The sequence below is a fragment of the Chelonia mydas genome, chromosome 7, assembly GCF_015237465.2.
Source record: "Chelonia mydas isolate rCheMyd1 chromosome 7, rCheMyd1.pri.v2, whole genome shotgun sequence".
NCBI lineage: Eukaryota > Metazoa > Chordata > Testudines > Cheloniidae > Chelonia > Chelonia mydas.
Window position 1 is genome coordinate 10,979,946 of NC_057853.1, and position 14,442 is coordinate 10,994,387.

A 14,442-nucleotide genomic window follows, 5' to 3' on the forward strand; every position below is an offset into this window, starting at 1 on the left:
TCCCCCACACAAGAGTGGAATGGACACACAGCATCAGTTTTATGCCCTTACAATTGTGGAGAAACTCCTTACTATGGGTTTTTTATTATAATATCACCCAGAAGAACAGTTTCAGTTTAAAATGTGCTACAATCCTTGTTTGCTGGTATAAACCAGTTTTTAGGAATCACAGAAGCAGGATGAAGTAAAATATGAATATTTTAAATAGATATAACTTGGCCTGTCAATTCTGACAGTATCCTTTTATAGTGCATCGCCTTACATAATACACTAGCTTCTATCATGTCTTTGTTTAAAGAGTATACATTTATTTGATTTAATATTTAAATGTTTTTGTTATATATAAAAACTTTATAAAGACATATGTGTGTTGTCATAAAGTAAAGTTATTAATCCGCCCCTTAGTAATTTGCAAACCCAGTGATCCATAATGATTTTGTACTTGAGTATCACAACAACATTTGACATTCATATCTTGTGTTTTCTGTCAGCTGGTGCTCAGGATGAGAGAATTTTCTAGCAAAACAAATGCGTTTCATCCATATGTTTTTATCTTGATCGTTCATCAGTCATTCATTAAAAAAGGGACTTCTAGTCATTAAAGCGAATTTGCATGATACTGCAATTTGTGTGTACTCTTTATTATATTTGTTCTTACTTCCATTTTCCCATGCCACGATTACCTTCTTTGACAGAAATAAAGTTTAATGCCTTAAAACAATTTTAAATCAAAGAATTTAATCAGAGAAACATGAAGATAGAACTACACAACCATTTTAAAGTAATACATGGTCAGTATCCCTTCAAACAGGTAATATGCTTGTGGGTGAGAGAGCTCAGTGTGAAAAAGATAACAATTAGAATAATCCTTTCTAAAACTAATTGCCCAGTAAAATAAAGCCACTTGCCAGTTTTTGTAGTTAATTTTTAAGATACTTTTCAAACATTCTGATTGACAGCAGCTGTCTTACCATCCAATGCTGCTCTCAGCCAGTGAAATAGGAAGATTATCTCTGGCTTTTGTTCAAACAGCTGGAGTTTTATACTATTATTTTCTAGTGCTACAAATTTGGTTGCATTTAATATGCCTACTTGACAAATATTTTACTATATTACAGTATCAAGCTGGTAAAGAAACTACTATTTTTTCATAACAGCAGGAAAAATCCTAGTTTAGTCAGACCATAGCTTTACTATAATATCCTTACTGACATACCACAAACCACATCCAACCAGATAAGTAAACTTTATTAATTTAAGGAAAAGAGTTTATGTGGTAAGAATGATATATGTAATGCTTCTTCAGAGTGTCAGTCCACTCCATGTGAGCAAGAGAAAGCACCTGATCTTGTTCCGGCTTACTTATCAGATGCAGACATCTTGCCAAAGTATTTGTTTTACTTTTTCTATACCGCTGTTCTTTATATACATCAGTATTCCACCTAATGGATATTACAGTTTGCTCCACGGTGGTGACAATGATATCAAAACTTTACCAGATATCTGTGTAGTCCAAAAATATCTCACTTACAATAAGCTTAGCCTGGAAACGTATACTGCACTTCCTAAAAGATCCACTTTAAATAATTCTGTAGTCAGTTTTGGAAGTTACAACATGTAATTCATTAAAATAACTACATAAGCAAAAGGAAATTTAAAACATTCAATACATCTATAGTTATGAATGAGTAGAACATAACATACAGTAATAATGGTATTTTAACCACCAACACGAACGTTCTTGAAATTCACCTTACCTCGAGCCAGCACAAAGTTGCACTCAGTTTCCTGATATTCCATGACGACTCTACCTGATTTTTTTTTTTTTTGGGTGGGGGGGGAAATAGAATAAAGCAAATATTATTTAATTCAACATTCAAAATTGCAGGCAAACTATTTTCAAATAATATTCTGCCAGTAGTCATTTAAATGTTTAACATTGCAAAGGTTAAGAATACTTATGACGTGTGTATTTAAATAACTGGGAATATCTAGCTTATGCATAAAGCCTTTCACACACAACAGCAATCACAGAAAAACTGCATTTTAGAGGAATTCTCTCTCTTAATAAATACACTTTCCTCCGAGCAACAGCACCTTGAATGTCTGCCCAGTGAATCAACACAGCTCAAACTGAAATGCCTCTTTTTCCTAAAAACTGTTCAAGGTTTTTGGCTTCCAAATGGGGACCTAAATCCAGCAGTGCATGTACAGTGTGGTTCTTTTTAAACTGTGGCAGATTCATGGGATTTGTAAGGTAGTATGCTCTAGCGGAATGAGAAGGGCTAGGAGCCAGGAATTCCTGAATTATAATCCTGGCTCTGATTTTACTTTGATTTGTGACCTTGGACAAATCATTTAACTTCTGCATGTCTTCGTTTCCCCATTAAAAAATTAGCATAGCAATATTTATTACCTTACCTAACAGGGTTATTGTAAGGATAAAGTTGTGTGTGTTTGTACAGCACACTGAAAATAGAAGTGCTATATTAGTAATAAGTATTATTATTATACCATTGAACTGTACAGACCTGCAAAGTTCTGCACACAATTCTAATGTCTACTCTTAAGGATTCACTCTAATCAGGAGAGCAGGATTGTTTAAAAAGGGGAAGTAACAGCTCTCAGAGAATATCAACACTGGTTTGCAGGGCACCTTCCTGGTCAAAGTACAGCTCTATGCTGCCCCCTCTTCCAATCTGTGGCGGGGAGCCGGGGGGGTGGGGGTGGGAGTGTGCTAAGGGTGTTTTGGGGAAGGGAAGAGAACATAGCTGAAGAACATGGTGCTCTGGCTGTTCTGTTTCCTATGGCCCATCAGAGGCTATGGGAAACAGAATGTAAGTAAGGGGAGACTTATGGTTACTCTTTCACAGAGGAAGGGCAAGCCCCACAACCTGTGGTGAGCTAGGGGAAAGGGAGTACTCAGAATTGGGGCCAAAGTTTTCTGTGGCTACTCTGAAGGTTTCAAAAGTTTTGCTTTAGTTTACTGACTGTTTCCCATAACTAATACCTGTGCTCTAAGAGGCATTTTAAAACAAAAAACAGTTGTTTTAAAGCTTCAGAGCTATGGAAGTCCCTGAACAGAAGCAATTCAAAATAGCAGCTTCTGTGGAACTCCAGAACCCTGTCCTTCATCCTACACGCCCTACAATGACATTTTACATAACCAAACACACACTGTTGTGACAAACAAACAATTTGAACTATTATAAAACTACCCAGAAAAAAAAATAAAAAAACCAGTATTAAACAGCTGTCCTTACATGTAGTCCCTATCTAGATAATCAAATCATAGCATAGCAATGATCCAAGAAATAACCTGAAGTGATTCATTTGTTTTTATATCTCCTGCACCACACCCTCTTTCCCTTTCGCTCCCACAGCTAAGTGATGCTTCAGACCTGTCGCACCAGCATAAAAATCATTTGGAATGATACCAATTCTAAGCTGCTGTCCATTAGGCTAATCTAGAAATTTAACATTCAGTCCTCACTTTTTAAATTCTGGAACAAAGTCCACTTTAAAAGCTATGCCTTGTAGGAGACAATGCAATGTCTTGTAGACTGGCTGCTGAGCCACTTCTGAAGTTTCATGAAGGAAAAAAAAACTTACATTTTTGTCTCCTTCAGTAATACAAATTTCATAGCAGTATGCCAGAAGGATATCAATTAAACTGAAATACACTTGATGACGGGTTCTTTTATCTAGCAGGTAAGATTTATTTGTGAATTTTCTCAGCTGCTCTTTCTCTTCTTCTGACCAGGAGACTAAAAAAAGTAAAAGGACAACAGATTACAAATTAAAAACCAAAATGTTCCTTTTACAAAGAGATATACTTCTTCCACAATCCCATGAAAGCAAACTGGTTAACAATCACGTATTTAAAGCAAAAACAACAAGGAGTCCTCATGGCACCTTAGAGACTAACAAATTTATTTGGGCATAAGCTTTTGTGGGCTAGAACCCACTTCATCGGATGCATGGAGTGAAAATACAGGAGCAGGTATAAATACATGAAAGGATGGGGGTCAGTTTACCAAGTGTGAGGTCAGACGAACGAGTTTAAATCAATTAACAGCAGGATACCAAGGGCGGAAAAATAACTTTTGAAGTGGTAAGGGAGTTGCCCATTACAACATTACATATCTCTGAGACAAAAAGCCTAAGTCATTCTTACTTTGATTATTATCAATCTTTTATTGAACACGTATTAACTCGACTTAGGGAAGTTAATGTGCAGTAAGCCAGGGTGTGAATTTAAAGCACAATAGTAGCTACTCCGCACTAACTCCCTCTGTGGACACTCTTACTGTGCACTAAGAGTGCCCTCAGGTGGTTTAGCTTAATACTCTTCCAAAGTGCATTAAGCTAGTGAGCACAAAGGCTCTGTCAGTGGACACTAAAGTGCCCACACAGGGAGTTAGTGTGGAGTAACTAGTGCACACCTGTTACTGTGAGCTTTCTCCCCATGTAGACAAGTGCATAGGCTTTTAGGATTGCCAGTGCCCCGATCATGCAAGTTACTCTGTTTAGGCAGACCCATGTTAGAACCATTCTGAAAATGCCAGGGCTCAGTGAGGTTGCAGGGGTAACCTGTACAGAGCTTTATGCAAAATCAGGGCCAAAGACAGTGACTAAACATTTCTGAAGTTCTTACCAAGGAACCTAGATATTAGCATTCCCAGAGCAGTGGCAGGATAAAGAAATGATAAGAGAAAGAACGAAAACAAGAGTAATTCTGTCTCTCTGAACCCAGTCAAGTTTGATTTTTAGACCTGGATAAGGTTTAGAAGCTGTGCTGGTTGTATTGGCTGACAATCGCCTCCCAGTGCTGAATGAAGATCAAGAGTGAAATCCTGTCCCCACTGAAGTCCATTTCGCCATTCATTCAGCCTGTCACCCCCCAGTGTTCATGCTAATTTTTTTCTGTTGGTTGCTTTTGATACTGGTGCTCTGAATGTCTCAAACCTTCACAGGAACAGACTGGGATTGGCTCTAGAACAGCTATTCTCCTTTCTTTTTTACATTACCCAGAAGAGAGGACTGGGCAATTGCCCTTCTGAGCCAAGGATTTTCTGACACAGGGTTCTATTTTCTCTCTTCCTGTTCCCTATGGGGGCTGTGAGGAGGGTTTAATGGGAAGGCATGGTATACCTGCCTTCCGCATGCTGTCAACACCCTGCTCTCTCTTCAAATCACTGGAGACATCTGACACAACTGAAAAATTAACCCAGATCCAGAGCCCACGGAGACTGGAATTAGATAAGGGCTAGGTGGTAGAGACTGAGTTATTGGAGTTAATTAATAGTAAGCATGCAGGAAAACTGAAGTTATTACGTACTACGAGAAGTACCCCAAAACTGACCACAGTTGTATTAGCGCCTTTAAACGAGGGAGCAAGCCTGCCATCTGCGACTCACGTTCACAATGTGAGTGCCTTTTTGGTTCCCCAGCTGCTTTCAGATGTCACGTAGTGGCAGCTACCAAGCTCTCTTTCCATCACTTGTACTTGTCAAGGAGGTCACGGCCTTTTCTTTCATATACAGACATCACCAGGGCCAACTGTCTCTTTACAGTTTAAGGCTGGATTACACCAATGTGCTTCACATGAGGCTGTACTGTAAATCCATTTAGAATTTGTAGCTGGTAGAGAATGAGTCTGCCTACTTTCTAAGCATACTAAGAGGCTGCCTGCTTACTATATTATCAGTAGGGAATACATTACACTCATGCGTCGTGATTTGCATGGTCTGCCATTTTAGCTGTTGATTTTGAGTTCTAAAGAACTAAATTGTTTCAGTCTCAGCTATTTGAGGAGTCACGTTATTCCTTATGTATTAATGTTGCAGTTGCAACTTTCTGAGATGCTCAAGCTTACAGCCATTAAGTTTAAACAAAAAATGTTCTGGTGGCAAGGTGCTGTCTGGAATGTTGGAACCGACTTCCGCCTTTGCTCTGACACCACTCAGATTTGATTATCTTCAGTAATATGCTATTTTCCCATACTTTTCCACAATGCAGGAAGAGAAGCCAATCTGTGTTGCAGGGATCAGGAGAAGACTATTTCAATGGGTTGGGAGGTCCTTTTATGACCATTTTAACTGAGTTTTGACTGTATATAGAATTATTATTCTGCAACCAGTGCACTGTTACAGGCACTTTTATAAATATGAATAAATACAACATATCCTCTGTTCAGGTTTATTCCAAGAACAGATATGAATAACCGCATTTACTGCCCTACTGGCATTCTTAAAGTGTCAAGTAAAAATCATGTGTTTTGATTAGCTGTCGGGTGCAGAATACTAAGAACATGTCTGGGTCCTGCAGACAGATGAATCCCTAGATAATGCAGTACTTGATATATTACGTTAGCCATTCAACACGTCAGTAAAAGATTTTTGCTGTTAGATTTTCCAGGGAAAAATTTCTATCTGAATCCAAAATTGACTGTAGAGGCACAATCTCTAGTGTACACATAGAAAATCAGTCCCACATATAAAATAATACAAGTGAAAATTGTCTGCTAATTTCTACTCTCTCACAAGACTTGTTTTTTAAAGGAACCCAAAGGTAATGTTTCTGATCACTGCCTAAATGCAATGCAAAAGGACCCTGGAATTATCCTTAAACTACAGAAGAGATAGGATGACTGACCAGAAATGATCCTTGTGCAAACCTCAGGCTACGTCAACAAGAAATCTCTTTTAAGTCAAATTAAGAAGCCCAGGAACCTGATCTAAAAATTTTCATTAAGACTATCTAGAAACTTTATGTCAGTGTTTGAGTGGTGGTGCTGCTGGTGGTGTGGCAGTGTGTTGTTTAGCACACTGTCTTTTCTTCAGTTACCTTATGTAGAAAATATTAAGTACATTTCCTTAGAATTATTAGAGTATTTCTCATAGTTATATCACGTAAACAAATTTCTCTTTTATGCATAAACCCCTTCTCTTTAACACAACCATGTCACATTCTTCCAACAATTCCAGTAAATCCAGGAAATGTGTGTTTACACTGGAATATTGCTCACAGTTTTTATACAATCCACATCCTCATGGTTACAATCTTCTCCATAAGAAGTGCAGTCTTCTTTATCCCAGGATCTTGGCACAAGAGTTTATCCAAACATACCATAAAATGTTACAAACGTAATGGACACCAAAGGCTCCAGCACATACATACGCACACTCTCTTAAAGCATCAGACTGCAAATGGAAAAAAAAACTGTACATGCTTCTTTTTGAAAATCTTCAATGTCTCATCTACTTCATAAGCATTACATGCTTTGATTTTAGATCTTTGCAAACTTCTTTGTGAACTAAACATTTCTTAGGAATGAAGCCAACTTAGTTCCAAATTCCCAGAAATTCAAGCTTTTGTTATGTCTTGAAAAAGTTGATCTCTTTCTGTTGCCATGGTTTAGTGAGAAATGACAATTTAGCAAGAATGATGGTAATTCAACCCTTATTCTCCATCAGTACAGAATGATTTAGCATCTATTCCTTATATTTAGATTCCAAAACTTAGAAAGAGATCTTTTGTAAGTTTCGGAATCTCTTATTGACTTTTTCAGTGAATTATCTGGTTCATTTACACTAACTTATCTATAAGCCGCCATGTGCAATGTTTTAATACATTTGAAATAAATTGATTTCTGAAAGAACATACCATGAAAACATTTGCATTTTGCTATGCTAGGGTGGGCTCTACTGTGATATCAGAAGCTGTCGCATCAGGGTGTCCGCACTTACAGTAACATCAAATTGGAAAACAAGTCACTTTCAAATTTCAACTAGCTTCCAATAGAGAAACCTCAGTAAGAGGCTATTCTGAGATCTATTGCAGAATCATGTATAAATGGAAATTCCACTCTACTGAGGCCAACATAAAAGAGCACAAACTATTTCAAAATGGAAGACAGAAAAGCTGAAAGTGTAACAGGGAATCTAAGGACATGTCTACATGGCCTGCAGCAGCAAGTCTCAGAGCCTTGGTCAACAGACTCGAGCTACTACACTTACAACACCTATGAAGATGTTGGAGTACAAGCTCCAGCCCAAGCTGCAAACCCACCCCCTCCTTAGGATTCAGAGCCTGAGCTGCAACGTCTAGCTATTGTTAGAGTGGTAACCCAAGTCTGAGTCTATGATCCTGGACTCGGACACTTGTTGCTGCAGTCTGCTACAAACTGTGTAGATGTATCCTAAAGGCAAACAACAAATCTTATCTTTTCAAGTCTTTGGTTAAGTATATCTGTGACAATCAGGGTCCAGACACACAGGGGAGACCATAGGGTCTCAACCCCAGAGAATAAGCAACTGAATCAACTGATTATATACAATGGTATTGTACTACAAAAGTGTATCTAATAAGGTCTTTTATGAAAGCTGGTGACACATTGGTCATGAATATTATTGCGTGATGAATGTATGGGTTGTGCATAAAGAGTTATGTATATGTGTTGGAAATATGTTCTTAAAATGTGTTTTGGAGACAGGGCATAAGTCAAGCCTGCCCTAGACAACGCAATGTGGATTTACCTGTCTGACTGGCTTGATTACAGGCAGAGGACAATGAAAGTACATTTACATAAAAGGTAAACAAAGTATTCAAGCTGATAAGTGTCAGCGGAAACAGCACTGTGGGCATACTGGGGGACAGAGTCCACACTCCCCAGGAAGTCTTCCTGGCTCTGTAGGCAGAGACAACGGACTTTGGGAAACATAAGGGGAGAAAAAAAGACATTCTAGTTATCTGTCACTTACGGAACAAAAGGGACGGCACCCTCTGATTCTGTGAACATTGGATCCTCTGGCCTGGAGGGTTAGAGATGCTAGTAATTTAATGTAAGAAAGAAAATCACTTTGGCAAAAATTGTAACTTCATAAAATTAAGTTTTAGTCTCTAAAAAGTGAGAGGGATTGGACACTTACAGAGAGATATCTCTGGGGAACTCAGGAACTGGTTCACCGAGTACTACCTGCAAGTCAAGGTTAAGACTGGCAAAGTCTCGAGATGTTTGCTGATGAAGCGGACAGACTGGTGTGGGAGGAAGCTGATACAGTCTAATCTTCAGCAAAGCTCATTCTTGCTAAGGTGGAAGGGTAAGACGATGGCTTATGGTTCTGGACTCTCCTGAGGAGCATATCAGTGACACAGTCAATTGTAGGATTTACATGCTGCTTGCTGGTTGACTGAAGTTCACACTTCAAGCACTGGTAAATTAGATTTTTAAGTGATTCAGAGTGAGAAGGCTGGGAACAATAAGATAAGGTTACAGTTTGTTGTTTTCTGTTTATTTTGGATAAATGAAATAGAACAAAGGAAAGCATTAGGTAAACAGAACAGCAGCAAGGGCAGTATGAACAAAGAAACGTATGCCAAATACACAAGAAATAAATTAGAAGAGTTCTGTGCAGACCTCTGCATCTTCTCTGCAGGTAAAAGGTTGGATGAGGTGAACACCCTCCTTGGAGTCTGACAGGCTCCATGGAGTGCACCCGGCTCTCCAAAGCATATCTGCAGTTCCACAGCCTACAGTGATGGGAGGAGACAGACCCTCCAGCTTATAATGGAGCCCAGGATGGATATAGCTGGAGAGAGAAAAATTGCAACTGGAAACCTTTCAGATCAAACTACAGCAAGAAGAGAAAGGGAAGCAATGCCAACATAAACTCAGTATATGGGAACTAAAAACAGAAAATCCTCAAGCAGTAATCGATCTTCCCCAAAAAACACCCATTTGGGACGCACTGAGCCCTGTATACAAACAGATACATTGTATTAAAGAATATTTCACTACTTTCAAGAGACTGTGTGAATTACATAAAATTCCAGAAGACACGGAAGTCTCCCTGCTGCGGCAAAGCTCTTTGGTAAAGCATTAAGTGTATTTAATTAAATGGAAACTAAACAAGCTTCGATATATAGTGAATTGTAAAGGGCTGTATTGCAAATATTTCAATTTGCCCAAAAATGTATATAGTAAGGTTTAGAATGATGAGTCACAGAGAATATGTATATAAGATATGAGATTCCATGAGAAAACGGGCAAAGGGACTGAGAATTATGACCATTTATTTGACCTTTTGAACAAGACGATTTCCTGAGTATATGCCCTAAGGAGATCAGAGAAGCCATTTGGGATAAATCCCTGGGTTCTGAACAGGAAGCAGCAGATCTGGTTGATTCCTATGTACAATCAGAGCATCACAATATCAGAGTCTGAAAGTCTACAGAAGATTGCTACCTGGCAATAAGAGAGCTATTAAGGAGAATGATATGTTAGAGAAGCTAAACAATCCCTCAGAAGCATCTGGCACTGCCCACTGTCATACAGAGGTAACTGGATTAGATGGACCACAGGTTGGCTCTGGTCTACCCCGGTAATTCCTATACTCCTATAGTTGCACAGCTGTATGCATACACACACCATGGTCAGCCATCAAATGTAACACACACACTATGGGGAATACTAGCTCGAACCTCCTCCTCCAAAAATCATAGGTCTCCACTAATTGAACAAATAAAGGATGCCCCCTTACATGTCAGTAGCAATAGGTCTTATATTCTTGTTACAGGCCAGTTGTAGAGTGAGGAATCACAAATTACAAGCAAACTCAGGTTTGTTTCCCTAGTAGTGGAAAATAATTCACATGCTTACTGGCCACAAAGTTAGACATGATCAGGAACAAGAAATAATCCAAACCTCGTGTTCCTAGCTATCTCAGTGGAAAAAGTAACAAACAAATGGCAAATGTAAACTGACTTTTTAAAAGTTTGCCACTAATAAAAATTAATTGGAGTCTATATCTGAAATCTGGATTTTAGGAGGCAAGTGTGTGTGTGCAACGAATACTACATCTCTTACTGTTAATGTGAAAAGCAACATAAACCATGCAAAAAGGTGATCAAGCTCCCCAAGCCATAACAGTGAGAGGGCATGAATGACAGAAATATATGAAGAGGTATATGTTTTGAAGAGGACAAGTGTGTATCTTATAACATATATTCAACTGGAACTAATATATACAGAGAAAATTTAAGCTCACTAGAGGTTGGCAAAGAAGATTTGCAACAATTCCCCAAGGATAAAGTGGTGAGACATTCATTAATTTAGCTGATACAAAGTGCCAGGTGTCCTTAATAAAATCTCTCCCTGGAGGAAATATATTTCTTCTAGTTGACAAATAAAGATCTTTCCATTTATCAAGGGCTTTGAATTATAAATTACCCAAGCCTGAGACTGCTCACATATGAAAACACCTATCTAGTTATTCATATTATTTTTCTACTTTTTAAAAAATTCTGCATAGTTTAGCAGAATAAATGCATAACTACATCTTCTGCCACTTTAAATGTGTGCTACGCACGCTTCTGTGTTATCAATGTGTTTTGTCAAACAATATTTTCATAGTATTTAAGGTTAATCTCTTGCAAAGTAGCATCAGCTATCACCTACTGTGTTCTACATACACAAATTCTTAAACTTGATTTAAAATATTTTATACATTAGTCAGTGCCCAGATGATATCTTTTATCGCCACAGTTTAACTACATGAGCATTTTTCACAAGCTCAAAATGTAAGAGACAGAACAAAAATAAAGGTTATCATGGCAAACTCAGAACAAGACACATATTACAAGAGATTATCAGGCACCTATTATAGAGCAACTTGATCATTTCCTTAAAAAAAGAGCTGTTTAAATTAAACTAATCTTTTTTTTTAAAAAAATACCCTTTCTTCAATGGTAACATGTAGTGGAACCAGCAATGACATAGGTCTGCACAGATAAGGTTTGGTTTTGGGGGTTTTTTTTGGTTTTTTTTTGTTTTTTTTGGAATGGCTGCACATTGTCAGGAACATATATGAATGTGTTTCAAATTGCTTCTTAATATTAGAGTCAGTATGGTTTAACATCCTTTAAAGGGAGTGAATAACTATCAAACAGTCAGAGTGTTTCACTGTAAATTCTACTTCCAGTGTTGCCAATGACTTTATGACACTGAGCAAACTCCTTAACCTTCTTGGTGTCAGTCTACACAGTTGTAAAATGGGTCTACTTCTGTGACATTATACAGCAATATGCATTATTATTATTATTATTGTGATTTCAACTGTGCTCAGACACTCCACTCAGGATCCAAAAGAGCTAGATGCTGTACAACAGACAATAAGAAAGAGTCTCTGCCCTCCGGATATTCAACAATATACCATATTGGAAACCTAAAAAATACAAAGTGCATTGAGTTAAACATCTTTACTCATCTTTGCTGCTGTCAAACTCACCTGCCTTGTCCATCGCTCCAAACACATCACTCTCTTTACAGTCCCTTGAATGCCTCCACATCCATTTCAAACTCCATGTTCTCAATTTCAAGTTTCTGCTAATGCCTACCTCTCATTCCTGAATATTCATCACTCTCCTGTTTCCTACCAATTCCATCTCCCTCCCTACTTCCTTTGTCCTCTCTCCCACAAGCATTTCTACACCTTCTCCCATGCAGCCATTACATGGGAGAGCCTCCCTGAATCTCAACTTCTCTCTTCCTCAAGCCCTCCCCAAAACTATTTTTCCATGGTCCATGAAAAACAAACCTGTAATTCCCTATAAGATATATCAAAAAAGATATAATCCTTTCTTCTCCTTTATGTTTGTGTCACCTTTTTAGACTGTAATATTTCGGGAGCAGGAGCTTGTTTTTCAAATATATTAGCAAAGAGCCTAGCAAATTTTTGGTGGTACATAAATCATAATTTTTCACCATATGAAAAGTATTTGCTGAAGGGCAAATCAGTGCCACTAACGTCACCTATGCAGTGAATCCAAGGAAGACTTCAGAAGGCAGTAGGACAGCCACAACATTGTCAACCTGTGAAACTCCAAGTAACTGTATTTATTTGGAGCCCTTGTGGCACCTTAGAGACTAACAAATTTATTTGGGCATAAGCTTTCATGGGCTATAATCCACTTCACCAGATGCATGGAGTGGAAAATACAGTAAGCAGGTATAAATATACAGCACATGAAAAGATGGTAGTTGCCTTACCAAGTGGGGGGTCAGTGCTAACAAGGCCTATTCAGTTAGGGTGGATGTAGCCCATTCCCAACAGCTGACAAGAAGGTGTGAGTATCAACAGAGGGAAAATTATTTTTTGTAGTGCTAACGAGGCCAATTCAATCAAGGTGGATGTACCCATTCCCAGCAGTTGACAAGAAGATGAGAGTATCAACAGAGGGAAAATTATTTTTCTGCAGTGACCCAGCCACTCCCAGTCTTCATTCTGGCCTAATTTGATGATGTCCAGTTTGCAAATTAATTCCAGTTCTGCAGTTTCTTGTTGGAGTCTGTTTTTTAATTTTTTTTTTTGTTGAAGAACGGTGACTTTGAAGTCTGTTATTGAGTGTCCAGGGAGATTGAAGTGCTCTCCTACTGGTTTTTGAATGTTACGATTCTTGATATCTGGTTTCTGTCCACTTATTCTTTTGCGTAGAGACTGTCCGGTTTGGCCAATGTACATGGCAGAGGGGCATTGCTGGCACATGCTGGTATATATCACATTGGTAGATGTGCAGGTGAACAAGCTATATTTTTTTGGAAATTTACACGCTTATGGAAAGGTTCAGTCTTTAAAAAGAAAAATTGTTGCTGTTCTTTAAAAAAAATCAGACAGACTGGTCCCTGGTAAGCATGATGGATTACTGTAAATAAAACAAGTGATCCCTGGAGCATGTAAATGCTATATTAAATATATGTGTCAGCCTGAGTCTTTGAAGACTTTTGTATTGCCTAAAAAGGAGTTTTACTGTTCAGCATTTTGAAATAAAGTAAAAATGAACTTTTAACTAAGCTGAATGTGACCGTTACAAAATGTAAAGCCTTTCATCTGGATTCTGTAGAAGCAAGACTCTAATGTGAACCTTAGCAGCAGGAAAGAGAGCCTTTCAAAAGTTTCCCCCTCATGGGAATGGCTATGTAATTAGGTAGGCTTTTTTTTTTTTTTTTTAAGGATTATTTGACTTGTCTTAGATATTGTAAGCATGAACAAAAATCTGAGACTGTCAGTTTAAGAAAAAGGTGCCTATCCCTGAAATGATACTTTTGACACAAACACAATAAAGATTAAGTCTAGTCTCTAATGTAGGGGTGCCAACCTGAGCCTGAGAAGGAGCCAGAATTTACCAACGTACATTGCCAAAGAGCCACAGTAATATGGCAGCAGCCCCACATTAGCTCCCCCGCCCCCGCTTCAAGTGCCTCCCACCCAATAGCAGCCCCACCAACCAGTGCCTCTCCATCCCTCTCAATTAGCTGTTTCATGGTGTGCAGGAGGCTCGGGGAGGGTGGGAGAGGCAGCAAGGCCATGGCAGGCTCAGGGGAGGGGGCAATAAGGGGTGGAGTGTGGACAGAGCCAGGGGTTGAGCAGTGAGCACCCCCCA

At 38.6% G+C, this 14,442-nt stretch overlaps 1 protein-coding gene across 3 annotated transcripts in view; it reads right to left on the reverse strand.

Annotated features, from left to right (window-relative positions):
- Positions 1-14,442, reverse strand: part of SHQ1 (SHQ1, H/ACA ribonucleoprotein assembly factor) — a 96,789-nt gene that overhangs the window by 52,904 nt on the left and 29,443 nt on the right. For all 3 annotated transcript variants that reach the window (XM_037904340.2, XM_043551487.1, XM_043551488.1), the window contains 2 exons: positions 3,613-3,767; positions 1,758-1,811 (listed from right to left, as the gene is read on the reverse strand). In XM_037904340.2, the coding sequence (XP_037760268.1) occupies positions 1,758-1,811; positions 3,613-3,767 (209 nt within the window). The remainder of the gene's footprint in view (positions 1-1,757; positions 1,812-3,612; positions 3,768-14,442) is intronic.